The sequence below is a fragment of the Rousettus aegyptiacus genome, unplaced genomic scaffold (assembly GCF_014176215.1).
Source record: "Rousettus aegyptiacus isolate mRouAeg1 unplaced genomic scaffold, mRouAeg1.p scaffold_m13_p_8, whole genome shotgun sequence".
Lineage (NCBI taxonomy): Eukaryota > Metazoa > Chordata > Mammalia > Chiroptera > Pteropodidae > Rousettus > Rousettus aegyptiacus.
Genome location: NW_023416311.1, coordinates 65457858 through 65477794, shown reverse-complemented (window position 1 = coordinate 65477794; position 19937 = coordinate 65457858). Strand labels below are relative to the sequence as shown.

Here is a 19937-nt window from a genome sequence, read left to right as displayed (position 1 = left end):
TAAAAAAAAAAAAAAATAAGGGATTGTAAGCTGACAAGGTCCTTGCAATCTGTGAGGTCAACCAAGGGTCGCCTCTCCTAAAAATAAAATAATAAAATAAAATAAAATAATAAAACAAGAATTCGGCCATCTGCAATCAGGACATTTCCCACCAGAACCCAATCATGTTGGCACTATGATTGTGGACTTAGAATAGCCAAAACAATTTGGAAAAAGAACCAAGCTAAAAATCACACTCTACTTAATTTTAAGAGTATTTAGAAAGTTAAAATAATTAAGACAGTGTGATGTTGGTGTAAAGATATACATTAATGTAAATGTGTGTGTATATGTGTGTGTGTGTGTGTGTGTGTATAAAGATACACATCATAGGATCAGAATAGAGCCCAGAAATAGACTCACACATGTATAGTTAATTGATGTTTGACAAGGGTACCAAGGCAATTCCACAAGTTGAGAACCTTTCATAATAATATGAATAATAATAATAAGGACCAATAATAATCTTTTCACCAAGTGGTGCTAGACTTGTTGAACAGCCATTGCAAAAATATGAAACTCAACTCATACTTTATACTATGGAATTATAGGGCTAAATGTAAGAGCTAACATCAGAACTTATAAAAAGAGAACATAGGCAGAAATATTAAGTTCCTTTGGGTTAATCCAAAAGACAACCCAAATGTGCATTGACAGATGAAGTATAAACATATGTGGTATATTCATAGAATAGAATGCTACTCAGCAATGAAAAGAAACAAAGTATAGATACATTCATCAAAATTGATGAATCTCAAAATTATTATGCTGTACGAAAGACAGCAGACAAAAAGAGTACATAATGTATCAGTCCATTTATATAAACTTCTAGGAAATGCAAACTAACAGTGACAAAATAGACAAGTGGTTGAATTGGGGTGGAAGGGAAGGAGAGATGGATAGGAATTTCAAAGAACGAGGAGAATCTTGAGAGTGATAGAAATGTGTTATTTTGATTGTGGCTATGGCTTCACAGGTATACAAATATGTCAAAACTTATTAAATAATATTCTTTAAATATGTGCAGTTAATCGTAAGTCAATTATATGATAAGCTTGTTTTTAAAAGGAACAAAGAATAGTTTGTAGTATAGTGTACTTTAAATTCATAGAGAAATATATCAGTCAGGGCAATTAACACTAGATGTTGTAACCAGAAACTCGATATCTCAGTGGCTTAATACCACAAAATTTTATGTTTGGCTATGTCACAATTTCATGTGAACTCACAGCCAGGCAGTGACTCAGGGACCTTGGGTCCTTCCATCCTGGGGTCCTGCTGACTTCAACATGTGGTCTCCACTCTTACCAGGGATAAAAAGAAAGAGTAGAGATGATCATGACCAGACCTACAAGGAGGTATCTATCTCAACTTCCCACATCCCTTAGGCCAAAACCCAATTACAAGGCAGAAAAGTTGGGAAATATAGTCCTTTCTGTGATGGGAAAGAGTAGTGCTTTCATTTATTTACCTAGCCAGTCTCTGCCAGAAGAAAAAGAAACATCTCTTCTGAGTGTAGCTATGCACACAGTAACACACATTACAAAAGAATACTGAGCTCCTGAGCCAAAATACCTTTATTCAGATTCCTTCGCCGTTTTCTCCCAGAATGATGAGAGGGCATTTGCTTTATATAGCTGAACAGCCTATTCCAGGAGTTCTTCTCGTGAAGGTTCAGTTTCCACACCAATGGGGAATACAAGTCTCTAATTCCTAGGAGACAGAAAATTGGTTTTCAAATCACTCCCATAGCCTTCCCCACTCCTTTTCCACATCTACCTCCAAGATTTCTAGACTTGCAAAGTTTAGTCTAAGCAAAGGCATGCAACTTGTGCCCCACACCATCTGCATCTGCACCAACAGCACAGGAAAAGCTGAACCCAGCATGAAGGCACAGAGCCACCAAGAAAATTTGCTCAGGGTCTTCAATGCTATATAGCAGGAAAAAGGGATTCTTTGCCTAAGCAGCCAGATAGGCTCATTGTATGACCATTCAGATAGGCAGTGACATTGAAAAGATGTGAATTCAAGGGCATATACCTAGCTGTGAGACCTTGATAAGGTCACTCCCTCTTTTTTGGAATGCTTTCTTAACTAAGCTTCTAGGACACCGCACTTTCCAGACCCGATCTGCCTCCCTGCTTCTTCACTGTCTCATCTGCTATCCTCTGTCTCTCCCTAACCTCTGAATAGTATTTGGCCTCAGGGCCCTCTCTTGGACCAGCTTCTCAGGTATAAGTTAGAGATTTTGAAAACCTATGGATTAGGTCCTACACTCCTGGAAACAGTTCCCCTCCCCCACTTCCCAACCTTAATAGCTTTGTACAACTTAGGTAAAATTTCCCTTTCCTTCCTTACTCATTACCTCCCCCCCCTTTTTTTTTTTGGTCAAATTATCTGGATAATGTCTCCCTCTACAAGTAGTAATTAGTGTTTCTAGATATGGCAATTAGTTGCTAACTTTTTTTTCTCTTAACTTGCCTAGGAAAAGACAAAGAGGACACTTTCACCGTTATCAGTGAAAAATGCTTTGTTGTCCTAGAAAATCAGCTTAAGCTGACCCTCTTGGGAAGGGGTCCATGAAATACAAGAGGAGAAAACAATGAATTCACAGAAGAGCTTGTTCCCACCCACTTGGAACAGAGTCTCTTTTACCAACCTGTTTGATCAGCTGGAGAAAAAGCATCCTCATTTACATAACCTCCTGGCCCTTTGTGTTTCAAGATGGCACCATTCCAGGAATGCAGTTTCTGTATGAATGAAGAAGGCTAAAGGCTCACAAATGCCCACCTAGGATATAGCTTCCCTGGATTGTCCAGGATTTTGGGTTGTTTCCATCTCTTACAATCAGTGTGGAAAGAACTAATATTTGCAAATACATATGTGCTCTTTAACAATTCAATGACCAAATATTAATTTAGGAAATAGCTATGCATCATTTGTGTGCCTATTGCATATAAACTCTCCTACTGGATGCTGCAGGGGTTAGGGAGGCAGCCCTGCCTTGGAGAAGTAGTACCTAAACATTAAACCCTATTCCTAATAGACTGAGCACACCAGGAGGAGAGGTGGTCTTTTCTCTATATTTTCTATATCACCTAAATATCGTGTTGAGGACATAAAGAGATGATCAATAAATAGTTCTCACAATGAATTTCTATAATTAACACCCACAATTATCACCAGCCAAATTTGGGAAGAAATCAGAGCTACCTTATATCACTGTCAGGGATATATGATGTCAGGGATCATATGATGGCCACAATACCTTACATGGTAGGGAGTGATGACAGATAAGAGGCTGAGAAGAATACTTACCATGATTTAAATCAAAAGGACATTTAAATAGACAGAAAAAATGAATCAGCACTGAATTTAGCCTTATTGGAGAAAAGAATGTTTCACATCTGAAAAAACAAAAGTGGTTAGACGGTCGGAATACTCATTACAAAATTGTTTTTGTACTGAATTCACACCCTTAATGGTTTCCTCTCAAAAATGGAACTCATCAACTATGCAGGTATCAACTTGCTTACCATTCTCAGAACTCAGATAGGACCACAGAGAAGGAAATAAAAGGTCTCCTGAGGCAACTGCCATCTCCTCTGCATCTAGAATCTGGTTCAAAAGCTTGTCTACATTTACTTATTGTCTTTATACTTGCATTGTCTCTAAAGAACAATCCAGCTGGGTTAAATCCAGGTTAGCACAGCACTATCTCTCAGACATTCTTAGACATTTAAAAATATGTAAAGAGAAATGACCATTATTCTCACACTAATTTCAAATGGCAAATTTCCTTATTATACTGTTTTTAATAGTGAAAGGTTTTTTTTTTTTTTTTTTTTTTTTTTTTTTTTTTTTTTTTTTTTTTTTAGGTAAAATGGAAAAAACACTCAGCTGCTCAGTGAGGCAGAGTTAAAATATTCTACAAAAACAGCACTTACGAAACAGGCAGAACCCCTGGGCAACCAATTTATGAACATACAGCTAGTGGTACAAGACAGGTGTATTGTCACAGATTCATGCCCCGGAAAAGGATTTTATTATTTCTTTATTTTTAAACAATAAACACTTTATGGCAAACCATTTTTATAAGCAACTAGGGGGAATAAAAAAATGTAGATAGCAGAATCAAATACCGGTATTCCCTGCAGCTTTCACTAGCTTTCTGTCACAGCTGCTGGGCACATCATTCCTTTTCCACTTACATTTTATAGTAAGGGTCTTGGTTTCCTGGTTGTACCTTCAAGATTTGTTAATCAAATGAATTCCAGTCCTAGCAAGGGTATCTAGTGAACCTATGACAGCATGGCCTCTGGGGATAGATTCTGCCAGAGGCAGCAAGTCTCATTTGTTTGGGTTTTTTTCCTGGTTGAAAACTCCATGCTTAAAATTTTGCTTCTTTTATCTTAATCCTAAGAAATCACTGTTGGTCGATGAGGGGGTACAGGGTTTGCCACCTCAAAATATGCCCTTTTAGGATATTAATTATTTTAAGCTCATTATTTTCAAGAAACAAAAGACTCAGGAAGAACTTTTGACCATCTCCCTAACTGTCTAAGAGAATTTAGACTGAGGACCTGCTTCAGGAAGGGAGCTTTATTATAGATAACTGTAGTGTAATATTAACCAAGTGTGATAGACAGGGAAGAACCTAGCAAAGCCCCTTTGATCAACTTTCTGTGTCCCATTGTTTCAAGATGACCCAACAAACATTTGTTTACTAAATATTAACTCTTTTCATCTCCCTGTGAATTGCTGTCCTGCGTTTTTGAAGTTCCAAACAGCCCCCTGACCTCCTTTCCTTAGCTCAAGATGGTATATAAGCCTTAACTGTTGGATTTTCCTTGGTCCCATTTTCTTGTGGAATCCCCATATATACATACTTAATAAATTGGGTTATTTTCTTCCATTAATCTGTCTCATGCCAATTTGACTATTAGACCAACCAAAAGAAGGGTAGATAAGTAGAGGAAAAATTTTTCTTCCCCTACAGGACCAAGAACATCTGATACCTTCCTGGGGTGAGGTGGGGGGGGGCGGTGTCATACTCATTAACCTTCACCCTCATTTTAAATACAGTGTAAGTTCACAGGGAAAAGTCAAGGTTACCCTATGCAAAGCCACCTTGTGACTCTAGCCACTGCAATGGATACACATTCATAGCTGAGTATGAGTGCATGGATGTGACAGGTGTTGTAGGTGTGAGTTTGTGAAAGTGTATACATTTGCATGAATGTGTATTTTTGGGTTTGTTATGCTTATGTGTATTTACATTTTTGAGTGAATATGCATCCGTATGTTCATGTACATGTTTACTATTTATTTGCCTGTGTGTGTGTATGACTGAGAAAAATGTGTTGTGTATGTGTGTAATTGTGTGTAAGTTGTATGAGTGTGTATATGAATGTGTTGAGTATACATATGCGCGTGTCTGTTGTGTGTTTGGGTGAGTGTGTGTGAATGTGGCTTGTGTGCGTACACGTGTGTTTGGGTGAGTGTATCAGTGTGTGTAGTCGCCTCTGTGTGTATTTGCACGAAGGAGTACATATTGCGGGTTTATTTGTATATAAATAATTTTCTGTGTGTTTAAGTATTTCGTTGTGTGTGTGTTTGTTTGAATGTATTTGTGCGTACGAGTGTGTTTGCGTATTCTTGTTTGTAGAAGTATGTAATTGTGCAGATGCGAGCATTTGTGTTGTGACTGTGGTGTGTGAGTTTGAATCTGTGTGGATGTGAGCATATATATTTGTGTGTGTGTGTGTGAGCGCGCGTGGGAGCGGGTGTGTTGTAGCCGCGCGCCGCCACCTCCCCGCGATCCGCCCCGTCGGCGCGGGAGCGGAGGCAGCGGGCCGGCCGGCTGGCCCGGGCGGGCGAGGGAGGGACCAGCGCCGGGGTGAGCCGTTTGCGCCACCGTCGCCGCCGCCGCGCCGACTTTGCCCTTTAAATCGGTCTCCAAGCCGATTACAGCTGATCTCCCACGTGACGTTTTACCTTCTGTCTCCCGGAGCGAGTTGCCCGAGGACAGTCCTCCTCAGGCAGCCGCGCGTCGCGCCGCCCAGACCGCCGCCCGGGCTCCGGCACCCGCAACTTTGGGCGAAGCAGCAGGCGGCTCGGGCGCCCTCACGGGGCGACTCTCCGCGTGGGCTTCTGGGGCTCCCGGGGGTTCGCTCGGCCAGGAGGGCGGCGGTCGGGACGGAGAACGTGCCCTGGCCGTAGTCGGGCGCCCCTCGGACCCGCGCGGCGCCGCGCCCCGGAGGCCGGCGGGGTGCCCTGTGCGCAGCGTCAGGATAGGGGGCGCCATTCGCCAGCCGGGACCCGAGCGGGCGCGTCCCGCGGGGAGCCGGGTAGGAGATGGCTGCGAGTCAGGGGTGAGCCCCCCGCGCCCGCACCATGCAGAAGAGCGTGCGCTACAACGAGGGGCACGCCCTGTACCTGGCCTTACTGGCCCGCAAGGAGGGCACCAAGCGCGGCTTCCTGAGCAAGAAGGCAGCCGAGGCGAGCCGCTGGCATGAGAAGTGGTTCGCCCTCTACCAGAATGTGCTCTTCTACTTCGAGGGCGAGCAAAGCGGCCGCCCGGCGGGCATGTACCTCCTGGAGGGCTGCAGCTGCGAGCGGGCGCCCGCGCCGCCCAGGGCCATTGTCGGGCCGGGAGGCGCCCGGGACGCGCTAGACAAGCAGGTACCACGCGCCCTCCTTCCCCGGTCTCCCTAACTCTTCAGCCCCAGAGGTCTAGAGCGCGTCTACACGGGGTCCATACTAGAGAGCCGAGATTCTTCTGCGGCATCAGTGGCAGGACGTCTCCACGCGCCTCCCCAGTTCTATCCCCTTTCTCCCCATCCCCATGTAATCGCTGGGTAGAGGGGCTCGGCTTTCTTTCGGAACGCTGACCGCGATCAGGTCTTTCAGCTTCATTGCTAATCATCTTGTTTCTCTAGACCTTGTTCGGAAGGATTCAGTGTGGTTACGGGTGTTGACACCTGTTGGATTTAGATCGGCGAAACGGCACTAACTTATTTGGGAAAGTTTGGTTTCTCCCTCATCTGGCTAGTGCGTTTAGGTTCTTTGCCTGCAAATGTTTGGTCGCTGGTTGTGCAGGACACAAGCGGGGCTCTCAGGTCGGACAGGCAGTTTCTGTTGGCCATTTTCAACCTGTCTGTGGTTTATGTCAGCTTACCTTGCTAACATTTGACCTGGTGGACTAATTACGAGGGAAAGTGTGCATCCATTTCCCTCAGGCTTAATATTTGGTAGCTACATTCCTGCTGTGTTTAAACATGAGACATTTAAAAAGACCGCCTCTGTGTACTTTTAAATGAATGCTTTGAAAACGAATGTGACCTCTTTATTCTGGGTCATAATTTTATTAGTTTTGTCATGTACATACTCAAAGAGGAAAAAAAAACCTCTCTAGATTTAGTAACTCCCGCACCCCATTCCTGCAAACGTGAAATTTGTGTGTGTGTTTTTCAATCACCATTTGGTTATTACAGTTAAAGCAGACCAGTTTTATGTTCCCAAATTTTCCCAGTTAACTTCTAGACTTCTACCTTGAAAAAAAGAAGCCGATTGTCTTTGCTATTGCATAAAAATATTTAGCAGCTGAATTTTCTGTGCAAGTCAGGCCAAACAACTTATACTGCAAACCTGGTAAGGTAGCTGTGGGAGGTGCTAGCGATGGAATGATGAATATAAGTTGCCTACCTAACCCCGTGGGGCTCATTAAAAAATGTGTAAAATTAAGAGCAGTTAAAACTAGATTGACCAGAAATTTGATTTTTTTTCACTTTGGTTTCACTATAAATCATTAACAGACTTAACTAATTAAAGTTGTTATAACACATATAAATCTGAAATTTAAAAAATATGTCCTTTGATTTTAAGGGCATGTTAAGGGTCATTGGAAAACTGATTTCCAGTTTTATAGATATTATAGATACCAGAAAATTTTAAGTTATGAATTTTAGAAGTTAAATTGTGAGTAGAAGGGTTTTTTTTTTTTTAGGTTCTGTTTTTTTTTTTCTCCAAGGCTCCACAAAAGCCAAAACTAAAAGGTTTTTAAGTGTTATTATGTCTAATATACAGTAAGATACTTGAAATTACTCTGAATGGAGATCGTTAACTTAATTACAAATTATCTTTTCTCTTTGTATTTATACTGGTATCAGGAGATAGTCACTTTTTTTTTTTTTGAGTTTAGAGTGAGGAGTTCATACTGTTGGAACTTATGTGGTTGTCTATCAGTTAATATATGAAAACCGATATTTTTCTACTTGCAAAATATCTGAACTCTCATCTTCAGGACGATTTTCTTCACACCACACTTTCATAAAGAATTGTAATCTCCAGATAGTTTGCTTTTATGCCATTTTCTAATGGAAGTTCAAAGAAACCATCTTATTAACAAATTTCTGTTTATCATGCAAATTGTGAGTCTTTCTCAATCATTTTATACATCTTTAAGAAGTTAGAAACTAGAATCTTGGCATTTGTAGAAAGACTGAAATGTGGAGAACAAGCCTTCCAAATGGATTAGGAATTGGATTGGGATATCTCAAATTTTGTCTTCTGTTAGGCATACTTCTGTGACTTGGGTTAGTTTAACAGATTGATGCTTTACTCTGACACTTCCTATCTGGATGTGTTTGAAGAATTAAGTAAAAATTGTAAAGATAAGAAATAAGAAGAAACAATTGTACTTTAAAGTTTACGCGTTTGGTTTCCTTTCAGTTAATTTGTGTCGATAATGTGCTCACATCATCTCAAGCACCTACCTTGCTGGACCTGTGAGACTGATGAGGTGGAGGGGTGGATGTGAGGCACTGAGCAGGGACCATCTCAACGTCCCCTTCTCCAAGTATGCCTCTGGAGCTTTCCACATAAATATCTCTACCAATCCCATAAACATAGTTGAAATTTAGAGTTTGAAACAAGACTTAGGGAAGTAGTGTGGGTTTCTTCCTCCAGGTTTCTGTGTGACTTCTTTAGGCAAATCTCTTAATGTTTCCCTTTTTTTCCCCTCTGTTGATGAAATCTGTTTCATAATATGTAAAAATTAAGGGTTTGGCTAAGATGATTTCCATGTTGACTTCCAATAATGGCATTTAAGGCTTAAAGATTACCAGTCTGTAATAAATACTGCATCTGAGAAGCTAAGGACAAGCATGTGATTGATGTGGACATTCTGATAAACCAGTTAGGTCAACAGATGTGCAAACCTGTAGTAACAACATTGCCTGAGAGACATCAGACATTCACATTGGAGAGAGATATGTTATAATGTTTGCAGTTACTACAGTTGATATAATTCTTGCTATAAAATATCTCTAATCAGTCTTGCCAGTTTAAATTCTATTACTTTAAATAATTTTTTAATTCTAATTAATTGTATTTTTAGTAAGTTATATGAAGAAAACACTCATTGATTTGTTTCATCTAAATAATTCAAATGTTAAAATTTTTTTAACCACTTCATTTTGATCTGTTTCCAGTTAAGAAAAAAGAAAGATGTTTTTCAGTTTCCAAATGTGTCTAGGTTGAAGGAATATTCATTTGCATTGTTCAATTTTTTTAGTAGTGTCCCAAGATTTCACTTTGGTAGGTCCTTGAGAGATTTCAAGGCTCTCATCAATTTGTGGCAACTTCTTAGTGATAGTAATGGTGATATAATCAAAATGAGTTTCGTTAAAAAATTTTAAGTGATGTTCCCTTTCTCAAAAAGTATGTGTTGTTGGTACTTCTTTCTAGGAAAGCTACATTTATGGAAAATGAAAAACTTTCAGGAGAAGGTGTTTGAGAAAGAAGAGAATTTGTATTTAGTAAATACCTTCTATGTGCCAGGCTTGGTGTTTCACTCCATTATTTCATCTAATTTGAACCTCACTTCAGCTCTTGTAGATGAGTAATCTTTTTTTATTTTTTATTTTTACCTATGCTAACACTGAGTCTCAAAGAGTTCTCAGGATATGATCAAAGTCCTATTCAGGTATGAAAGCAGTGATCTTGAAGAGTGCCTTACTAAGGAGACCATTTAAATCCACTGAGCTTCAAGAAATTTCCAATCTGAGTGGGATGAGGTTTGGGGTTGTAAACGAGTCACTGTTTTGTTTATTCTCATTTTCCCTTTAAAAACTGTTAAAAGGGGAGTTGCGATTGTCGAGAAATACAATTGCGGATCATTACATTCTCAAAGAAAAATGGGATTTTTGCTTAAACAAATAATTTCACGTATTTTTAATTTCCTTAAAAATATTTGCCCTTTGGGTGACAGTACACATCTCAGTCAGTCTCATCTGTTTAAGTGGCTGTACCTGTCTTGCCTGCTAGCAGGAGAGACATATAGGGATACAGCCATCTTTTTTCTTATTTTTCTGGTAATGTTAAGTGTTCTGTTCAGCCTGATAGCCATTGTTTTTTGGGGAACGTATCTCCTTAGTTCTGGAGATTTAGAGTAGTAGATACTTGTCACATTTGTGCTGAATTAAACATGTTGATTTAATTTTAAAGGGATTAAAGTTTATGTGATTTTCTCTGTCAATTCATCACTAGTCAGTCATTTTAGCCTTACTAAGTTGACCTCAAGCAGGGCATTTTAATCATTTTATCGAATTAGGCAGAGCTACATGTAAGCCTTGAAATATTTGTAGAGGGTGAGGAGTATGGATGGTGGATTTTCATTCAAGTTCATGTTGTTCAATTGATGAATAAGAACCAGTTCAATATTTTCTTTTCAATCATTGCTTATTGAACACAAATCAAGGGAAAATTAATAAATGTATTTACTAAATCTTATAAATAAAAAGTTTTAAAATATAATTTAGGGAAGAGAAATGATTTATTATTTAAACGTCATAATCATTCTTCCATTTAAACTTAAATAAAGAAAAATGGCTTATGGATTAGCAAAATTTAGTTATTTTAATTTTTCTACACTAAGCCTTACTATTTATATTATTGTATTTATCATTAAGAATTCAACACAGGAAAGTCCATCTTTGATGTGACAGATGTACATAAAAATGCATTTTTTATTGTGACAAGCATTTGTCCGTGGGTTTTAGTGAGAGCTAAGTGTTGGAAAATATTTGTAGTGTGATAACATAATTTTTTTCTTCTTTGGAGAATTAAAAAATGAGATATATTCCTTTTAGTGGGTGATGATGAATCCTAAAGCAAATGTGATAACCAGGTGTTTCTGGTTTTAGCGAGCAAATGTTAATAGTTTGTTAAAACAGTTGTTGATATTGCAGTTTGTATAATGCAGATTATATTTTAAAGGTAATTCTGTACATATTTTAAAATAAATATGCATTCTACAGTCCATATAATTTTAATTTTGTGGAATTCAAAATCTTAGTCTTTAAGATTACTTTGTAATGAAATAAGCCAGATTGATAAAATGGATTTCTTCAGTTCTTAAATCCTAATTTTCAAATTTTAAAGTAGCTTTGTGTTTTTATGCCTGTTCATTTGTCCTAGAAGAAAGAGATATGTGTGTATATGTGTGTTTATTGGGTTTGTTATCTTCTATAATTAAATATTAAATATTTGTCATGCAGTTATATATGTTGGAGTTCACAGATTTTTATTTGTATCATTAGCATTTTAAGACATGAGCTGTAAATCCAATCTGTCTACAATTTTGGTAGCTTTAGTTTTCAGGACTAAGGACCTGTAATGTTTCCATGAAATTAATCACAGTATAAATTCCTTTCTGAAGTTAGTTTCCCTTAATTTAAGACTGTAGATAGTAAAATCTTAGTTACTATTTAAATGAAGCTAGAAATGATGTTATGTGTCAATGTAACATGTGGTAAATTTTCTTTTTTTATGTATAACATTTGACCATTATTCTAAAAATTAAGCATTATTCCAAAATTATTCATTATTTTTCAATTGGCATAATTTTCAAATATTGCCTGACTCATAAGTTATACATTTTAGCTCTACCAAAGAACATATTTTAATATTTTTGCCCAAGGAATTCAAATTTTTGCCCAAGGAAATTTAAGAAAAAAATATTAGCAGGTTTTTCTTTTTCTTTTTTTTATTTGAGAAAACATTGGTACTAGTAGGTGGAATGGAGATACAGAAAGCACTTGTTCGCACAGTCTTGCTTTTTACTGGTACTTGAAAAATGTATGATTTAGTGAAAAATAGTGATTCAAATTATTTTTTCTAAACCTCCTTACAGTGAACTCAAAATGCCCCAAATATACTTTGAGGGAGAAGGCAGGCAAAAAAATAAAAAACAAACAAATTTGAGTTGATTGTGTTTATTTAAATAATATTTCTTTTCTTTTCCAACTGTAAAGAAAGAAATGAGAAAGTTGGAGAGATCTGTATAAGCATAACTTACAACATCAGAGTAGAGTAAGTTAAAGAAAGTTAGCATTCTCATAAGATTTGAGAAGATACAAATAAAATGAGGGCAACACAAAGCTATACTTAACAAGAAAATGTATTGATCCTTAAGTGCTTTGTTTTTTTAAATGCAGGCCACAATTTCTTTTATTATCTCTTTCCATACTTACCAATGTAACATTGCTGAGACCTGTGATGATGGAAAACAGCAGGGATCTGAGGGACTCTGGGTACTGGTACTTGCATTCTTTTCGGGTTCCTGAAATATTTTATTTTGGCATTGTCTGACTTGATTTAGACAATGCCTGATTCGCTTCCTGAAATGTATTTATGAGCCCATGCCATTTGTGTGACTAATTTAAACACTGGGCTTAGTGCTGTCAAATAGATGGACAATTGCAAAGGAGAAGGTGCCCCGAAGTTAGCAATGCGAGAATGGGGAGGTGGCAACCTGGCCTAAGGCTCATTATTTGACATTATATCTCATTACAGAAGTCATGATGAGATAATGTCAGTGATGCATAAGAATAGGAGGCTGTTCATAGCCAATACAAATTTTCTCTCTTTTAACTTTAAGAATGTCAGTTTCCAGGTCAGATGGTAGTATTGTGTATGGTTCAGTTCAGGAGTTAAACTGTGGAGGGGGTTTCAGTACTGACTCAGCTACTTACCAGATATATGATTTTGAGCAATTTCTCTTTCTAAACCTAGACCCTTGTCTATAAGATAGGGATCATGATAGTACCTACATTATTGGGTTGTTTCTAGGCTCATAGGCAAAGTCCACGCCAAACTCTTAACATAGGGCCTGCCAACGAATAGTCAGAACATTTGTCAGTTGGTGTTTTTATTACCTCCTTCCTAATATAATTCTTCTTTGACTTTCTTCTTTTTGTTTTAATTATTAGGGTCACCCAAGTATTTTCCTTCTTTCTTCTTTAAAAAATACTTTTAATTTCACACACAAAACAGAATAAATAGTTCAGGGAGTGCCAATATACCCATCACCCGGCTTCAGCAATCAACTGCTTTCTTATTATCTGTTTCCCTCCATAAGTTTTTTTTTTAAGATTATTTAAAGGCAAGTCCCAGATATTATATTGTTTTACTCATAAAAAGGACATTTTTCCTTCTTGATATAGCCCTTGTTTGGCACTGAAGATTGTATCAGATGTAGCTCTGAAAAGAATAATCTTGGAAAGAGTTCGTAATGTGTTTGTGTTTTAATGTGTATTATTATAATAGTTGTATCCTTTTTGTTTCTTTGACATTATTATAAAGGAAAAAAGGTAAGACAGTATTTGTGAAGGTGTAAAGGTAGTGGAATTTACTTTTAAATAAGTTCTGGCGTATTAAATCCTAAAGAAAAGAAATTTGAAATTGGTTGTTTAACAATGATTATGATGCAAAGGTATTTTCATGATGTGTCCTCACTTCAAGGAAGTTATCAGTGTTTCTCATGCTAAGTGATCTTTTTTCCTTTATTGAAGTCCATTTATCAAACTCAGCTGTGCAGCTGGAAGAGTCTTGTTTAGAGTCAAGAATAGGGCTTCCCACTCCAATGCCATTAATGGTTCTTCTCACTTGGGATTTTCCATAGTTTTGCAACAGTGAGGATGTCATCCATAAACGATATTTTATCCATCATTCAAAATCAATTCTGAGATGTCACAATTAGCCAGTTATTTTAAGGCAACTACTATGGTTTCATTAATTAAGTTCATAGTTTGCTTTTTCTAGTGTTGCTGAACTTTTCTCAGGTTAGTTGTTTCTGCCATAGGACTATTTGCTTTAGGCCCCCTTTGTTTGCAAGGAGATATATAAACTCAGTTGTCCTGAATAATGACTACGTCTGTATGTGATGGAGGGATAGTGGGAATATTGTAAGGCAATTTACAGGCGAGTCTCATTCCACCTTTATTGTGGTCTAGCTATTCTTTGGATGTTGGTACTGGCTTACCTGTTTTTCAACGTGTTTATGCCTTTTTGGTTCCTCACTGCTACTGTTTTCTCATAGCTTATGCTTCCCCTAACTTCAGGCTGCCATGCCCCTCATGGTACTGATGCAACGTGTCATGGCCCCTTTCTTTCTGCTCTTTTGGGTTTTAGTTCTCATTGCAGTATGTCTTATTCAGGCTCATAGTCTTGTGAACGAATCTGATTGGCTCAGTTCACATTGTTGGGCTAGACAATACTACTGGCCTCTGACCAGTCCATGGATTGGCTGTCAAGCAGCAGGGGCCATGATGAGGGAGTTTCATGGAAAGTTTGGAGAGTGTGATAGAGATGATTACTGGCATGTCTAGTGTGTTCATCAAGCTAGTTAATATTATCTTCACCAAACTAATTGCAAGCCACATTCTCTTCCTTCAGTAGTAGTTTTATACCCTCACTTTATTAACAAGATCTTTCCAGTAATGCTATTCCTTCTGGTCCTGATTGGCCTCCTGTATTGTTTAGGGTTTATGGTCATATTTTTCCTTACTTTTTAATATCATAATATTGAAATATTATTTGAACATTGTTCTTTTCACAACAAATTAAATGTAAACCTATTTTTCAAAGCATAGCATATATACAGAAAAGTACACAAATCACGAGTACACTACTTGATGAATTTTCACTAAGTAAATATATTTTTGTAAGCAGCACCCAGCTCAAGCAATTGGTGTGATTAGGTGTCTAGAAACTAACCTCATGTCTGTTCCTCTTCACTACTCCTAACCATAGCTAGCCACCAGCCAAACTTCTAACATTAGGGTTTGTTTTGGCTTGCTTTTGGACTGCATCATGGACTCATGCAGTAAGTGCTCTTTTGTGTCAGATTTCTTTCCCTTTACATCATATTTTTCAGATTCATCCATGTTGTTGGGTGTCGCGGTTCATTCCCTTTCATTTATTTCTTTGTAGTATTCCCCTGGATGAATTTACAACAGTTACCTTATCCATTGTTTATCTATCCTTGATGGACATTTGGATTGTTTCTAATTTGAGGCTATTACACATAGTATGGCTATGGAAATTCTTGTACAAATATTTTGTGAACATATGTGTACGTGTTCCTATTGGGTATATAACTGGAAATAAAATTGTTGGTTCATAGGACATATATATATACAACTTCAATAATTACTGCTAAAGTTTTCTAAAATAGTCATATCAATTTGTGTTCCCATCAGTAGTGTATAAGAACTCCGTTTGCTCTAAGTTCTTGCCAATACTTGGTATTATCAACATTTTTAGTTTTAAGCATTCTAATGTCTGTGTAGTAGTATTTTCTTTTGGCTTTCATTTTTATTTCTCTGACAATGACGTTGATCACCTTTTCAAGTATGTATTATCCATTTGACTGTTCTCTGTTTCAAGTGCTAGTTCAAACTTTTGCCCATTTATTGAGCTGTCTTACTGATCTGTAAGAGTTTTAAAATATTAAGTTAAACTATATGAATTGCCATTTTTGTACATAAAAAATTATTGAATATCAGAATTTCATGTTATTCATCCTAATATATGTGAAGACATGAATCCTTGTCAGTTAGTTATATGTAATGCAAATATGTTTTCCTACTCTGGTTTTCCTTTCTACTCTCTTGAAGATGTCTTTTGATAAACAGAAGTTTAAAACTTTAGTGTAGTGTAAGCTGCCTTTTTCCTTCTGGCAACTGTTTGCCCATGAAGTGGATGGGGATGGGGACAACATGGAGAGCTGCTTCTCATGGAAGGTGCAGGAGCTGGGGTGCTCCCCTGCTGTCCTGTGGTCAGAGCAATCAAGTGAATCACAAAAGATGCAGCCATAAGTAAAACAGTGTATGCTTGCAGCTGTCTTGGATTGCCACATGAGGATGTTTTCCCTTTGAAGGAAGGTAACGGGGGCAGTTCTGAAAGACAAAAAATCATTATGTTCTTTTCTTCCTCATACCTTCTGGAGTCTGAGATGTTCCATCCACAGGTGCTGGGTTGTTCCGCTTCCTCTAGAAAAACTTACATGTCTATGTATCAATAGACTTGTACAAAAATTTTTATAGCAGTATTATCCTCAAAATCTGGGTGTTCCCTTCCAGTAGCTCAAGCTTTACTTTTTTTTTTTTTTTTTTTTTCAATTATCCCTGATTCACACCTGTATCTCTCATCTGGAAGAGTCAGATGCAAGAGGGGCAAGGGCACTTTCATAAAACTTAGAATTAAGTTTGAATCTTTGACATGTCCTTTCAGCTATGCTGCTGCCTGGAGGGGATGCCAACCAGGCTGGCCTGGAGGTGCTATTAGAGAGAAAAATGCATCATAGCCAGCAATGGGCAATACAGAGGCCTCAGTTTTAAAATATGTCTATGTAATGCCCTGTAACCCTCCCCCACAGTGTCCTGATCATCACCCAGGAAGTGGTCAAGAAAGGATGACCCCTTTCAGGATCCTGCATTTGATGACCACACCACTTTATTAAAGTGTGTGGACCAGATGGGAATAATGAAGAGAGAGTTGGATAGTCAGTCCATTGTTGAATTCGCAGATTAGTTTCAAGGACCACACTGGTGTGGCTGGAAACAGCTAACCGGAAACTTGGAAAAGTGTAGACAGTGCTGAGGCAGCACTGATAACCCTGAGAGGGATTTAAAGGTTTGACATAGCCAATCTGCCGGGAGTGGGATGGGGCAGCACCCCTTGTGATGTGGCCTCTCTCGTAGTGAGACAAACAGGTCAACTTTCGGCAGGAGTTACAAGTCTTCCCTGCTGTGGTAGCCTCTGCATTAGAAACAGAGGTAGGCTCAATTAGCAGCTCGGGTTCCATCAGTCATGGCAGAAAACCCCCCGTTCTCACGGGCATCCACATGAATGTTCCAGATGTCAGTCAGCAGCCATGGTTGGTCCCCACGTTCATGTTTCCAGAGAAGGGCTTTTTAATGTGCCAGTCTATAGTTTTCCAAGGGGAAGATCAAACAGCTGTGCCATTGGCAACAGCCCCTAAGTCTCAGTTCTGCCTCCTGACTCGAGCAATGACACCTGCTTTTGCTTCTGCCTACCTGACACCGAGGCCGAATAGCCACAGCACCCCAGTGTACACCACTGGGTTTTTGCTGAGCCCAACTGTCAGTGAACGGGGCCCAGACATCTAGGGAGTCTCTGTGACTTGAGGGCCCTGTTGACTTGGTTGCTTTGCTTCAGGTAGCTGAGCAAATAGAAATCCCTCCAGAAGGATGCTTACTACTTTTTTTTTTTTTTTTTTTTTAATGTAAAGCTGAAATGTTGCTGGGGCCAGACCAGCGACATTCTTGAAACTTTGATAAACAAAGTTTGACCCATTCCACCTTGTTAGTTCTTTAGTCTGAGTTGATTCATACTAAAATGGGAATTTCTGGCTGGATAGTTACGAGACCTCTGGGTCAGTTTCGACAGGGACTCAACAGTAAGCTATAGCTGCCTGTATGTCTTGTGAGTTTGTTTGAACACTGAACATTGTGTATAATTTGAGGCTCTGTATGCTGTTTTTTCCTTCCGAATTTCCTTTGCTTTCTTGTAGGCATTAGTGTAGGGTTGTATTATATTAATCCATTCTGGGATTGAGCTGGCGAAAGCTACGTTTCAGAATTCGTGAGAATTAGTCTATTTCCAATTTGCCCTAATTTCTTGAGTACAGTTTTTCCAGGGTTTTATCTGGAATTCTGGGTGTTTACCAATCCCTATACCCCTTGGTCTCCTCCCAGCTCCATAAGACTGCTAAAAACTCAATGCTAATCAGTAAAATAACTCAACACACAGTCTTTTAGTTGCTGCTTTCTGCTTGGCCTCTTAGCCTCTTGGCTTTCTACCACTGAGAAATTGGCAAATTCCTTGAGAGTAACAGCTTTCAAGACTGTCAGAACTCACTAGTTTACTTTCCTTCTGTAAGTTGTCTTTACTTCTTAGGTCCTGTCTTGTTAGCTCACTGATACTTGCAGCAAAATGGATTATTTTTTTGTATATTGTGTCCAGCTTTTCTAATTGTTCTTAGTGTGAGCATGGTGGGGTTGGGCATTGAGGGTGGGGTGTGGCAAAGGTCCATAATAAGCTACTTGGTTATTATCACTTAGCAATGAATTTTAATAATAACTCTAAAAACAAGTGACACTCCTTTCAAACAGTAGAAGGGTTATGTTATTGTTTTTATGAAAATTTATCCGTTAATTACTTCTAATTCAGTAATGATAAAATACTAATGTCAAATCACAACTAATTCTTATTTTATCATTTTAATTCTGAACATCTTTAAATATGGCGGGTTTGAACAAAATAAAACAAAAATATTATTTTGTAGTCATAAGATTTTTGCATATGTTTATCTTTATCCCACTACTGAGTGATGAGGTATATTTTGAGGGTACTAAAGTATAAGTTCCAGTTTATTCCTTATGTAGTGAATTAGTTTAAACTTTCCTTTCAGATAGTTCTCACATATCTGATGTCTGTCTGTCTTCCTGTCTGTATCTATTTATCTATCTATCTATCCATCTCTCATCTTAGTTGATAAGCATTTAATTTAAAGCAATCATCTTTCTCCAGGCATAAGTCAGCCCTCTCTTCTTAGAAAGTAAAACAAAATAAAATTGGACTATTCCACTTAGGATACAAACTTGTTAGATTTTTATGAACATAGTTTCACATTATACAATTGTAAGATCTACTGTTGATTGAGTGCTAATTTAGGGTTAAAGAGCCAAGCACTTTCCATATATTATCTCATTTAATCCTCCTGAGCACCCTGAGATGGCAGTGTCCTCTTTGTTTTGCAGATAAGGATACTGAGGCTCAGAGTGCTTTACTAATTCACTTAGGGTAAATCTTTAGTAAGTGACAAACTTTGTTAATGGAGCCTAGTTTAGTAACTCAGCATTTGTTGAGCTTGACCCTTTCCTTACCTAGGAGCTCGAAATTCATAACCAAGAGGGAAAAGCTTTTTTGTCTTCAGTATCATTTTTTTCCATCTTGGTACATTTGCCGTTCGAGTGGAAAACTTCTCAGTCTGATCTGTCTGTCTTCAGAGAGCTCATAAGAAAAATTTTTGTTTCCACCCCGGATTTATGAAAGTAAGTCAACGAAGCAAAGCTATGGGCTGATATTTATGTAAAGGAAACATTAGAATCTACTTGTGTAACCTCCATTATCTCTATGTGCTTGACCCTGTGCTGAGTGAGGGCTTTGAGAGTTGGGACATGGTGGACAGTGGGGTATTGGGGAACAGGCCAGTCTGTCTCCAAAGCACCCCATCTTTCTCCTGTGCTGCTGACTTCCAGCACAGACTTACTTCCTGGTGTCTGCCCAGCACCATGAGTGGCCCAGCACTGAAGATGTAGAAGACACAGCACTCCCTGCCATCTCAGACCTTGCCTACAATGTCACTCTTGACTCTGAGAAAATTTCTTATTTTTTGATGTCGGTCCATATTCTCAGTCACTTGATTTATGTGTCCATTTTTTGGCCACTAAGTTGTAATCTTCCCTGATCCAGAGTAGCAAATACTATTTCTTGAGACATTGGGTGAACGGGAATGATACCTGCAA

The 19937-nt window shown here is 38.4% G+C and overlaps 1 protein-coding gene across 3 annotated transcripts in view; it reads left to right on the top strand.

Moving 5' to 3' along the window:
* The first annotated feature begins 5939 nt into the window (after positions 1 to 5939).
* Positions 5940 to 19937, top strand: part of RASGRF2 (Ras protein specific guanine nucleotide releasing factor 2) — a 191714-nt gene continuing 177716 nt past the window's right edge. The window contains exon 1 of one of the 3 annotated variants that reach the window (XM_016123395.2): positions 5940 to 6723. In XM_016123395.2, the coding sequence (XP_015978881.2) occupies positions 6436 to 6723 (288 nt within the window). In that variant the 5' untranslated portion in view covers positions 5940 to 6435. The remainder of the gene's footprint in view (positions 6724 to 19937) is intronic. The other 2 variants (XM_016123415.2, XM_016123406.2) reach the window with 2 other exon arrangements.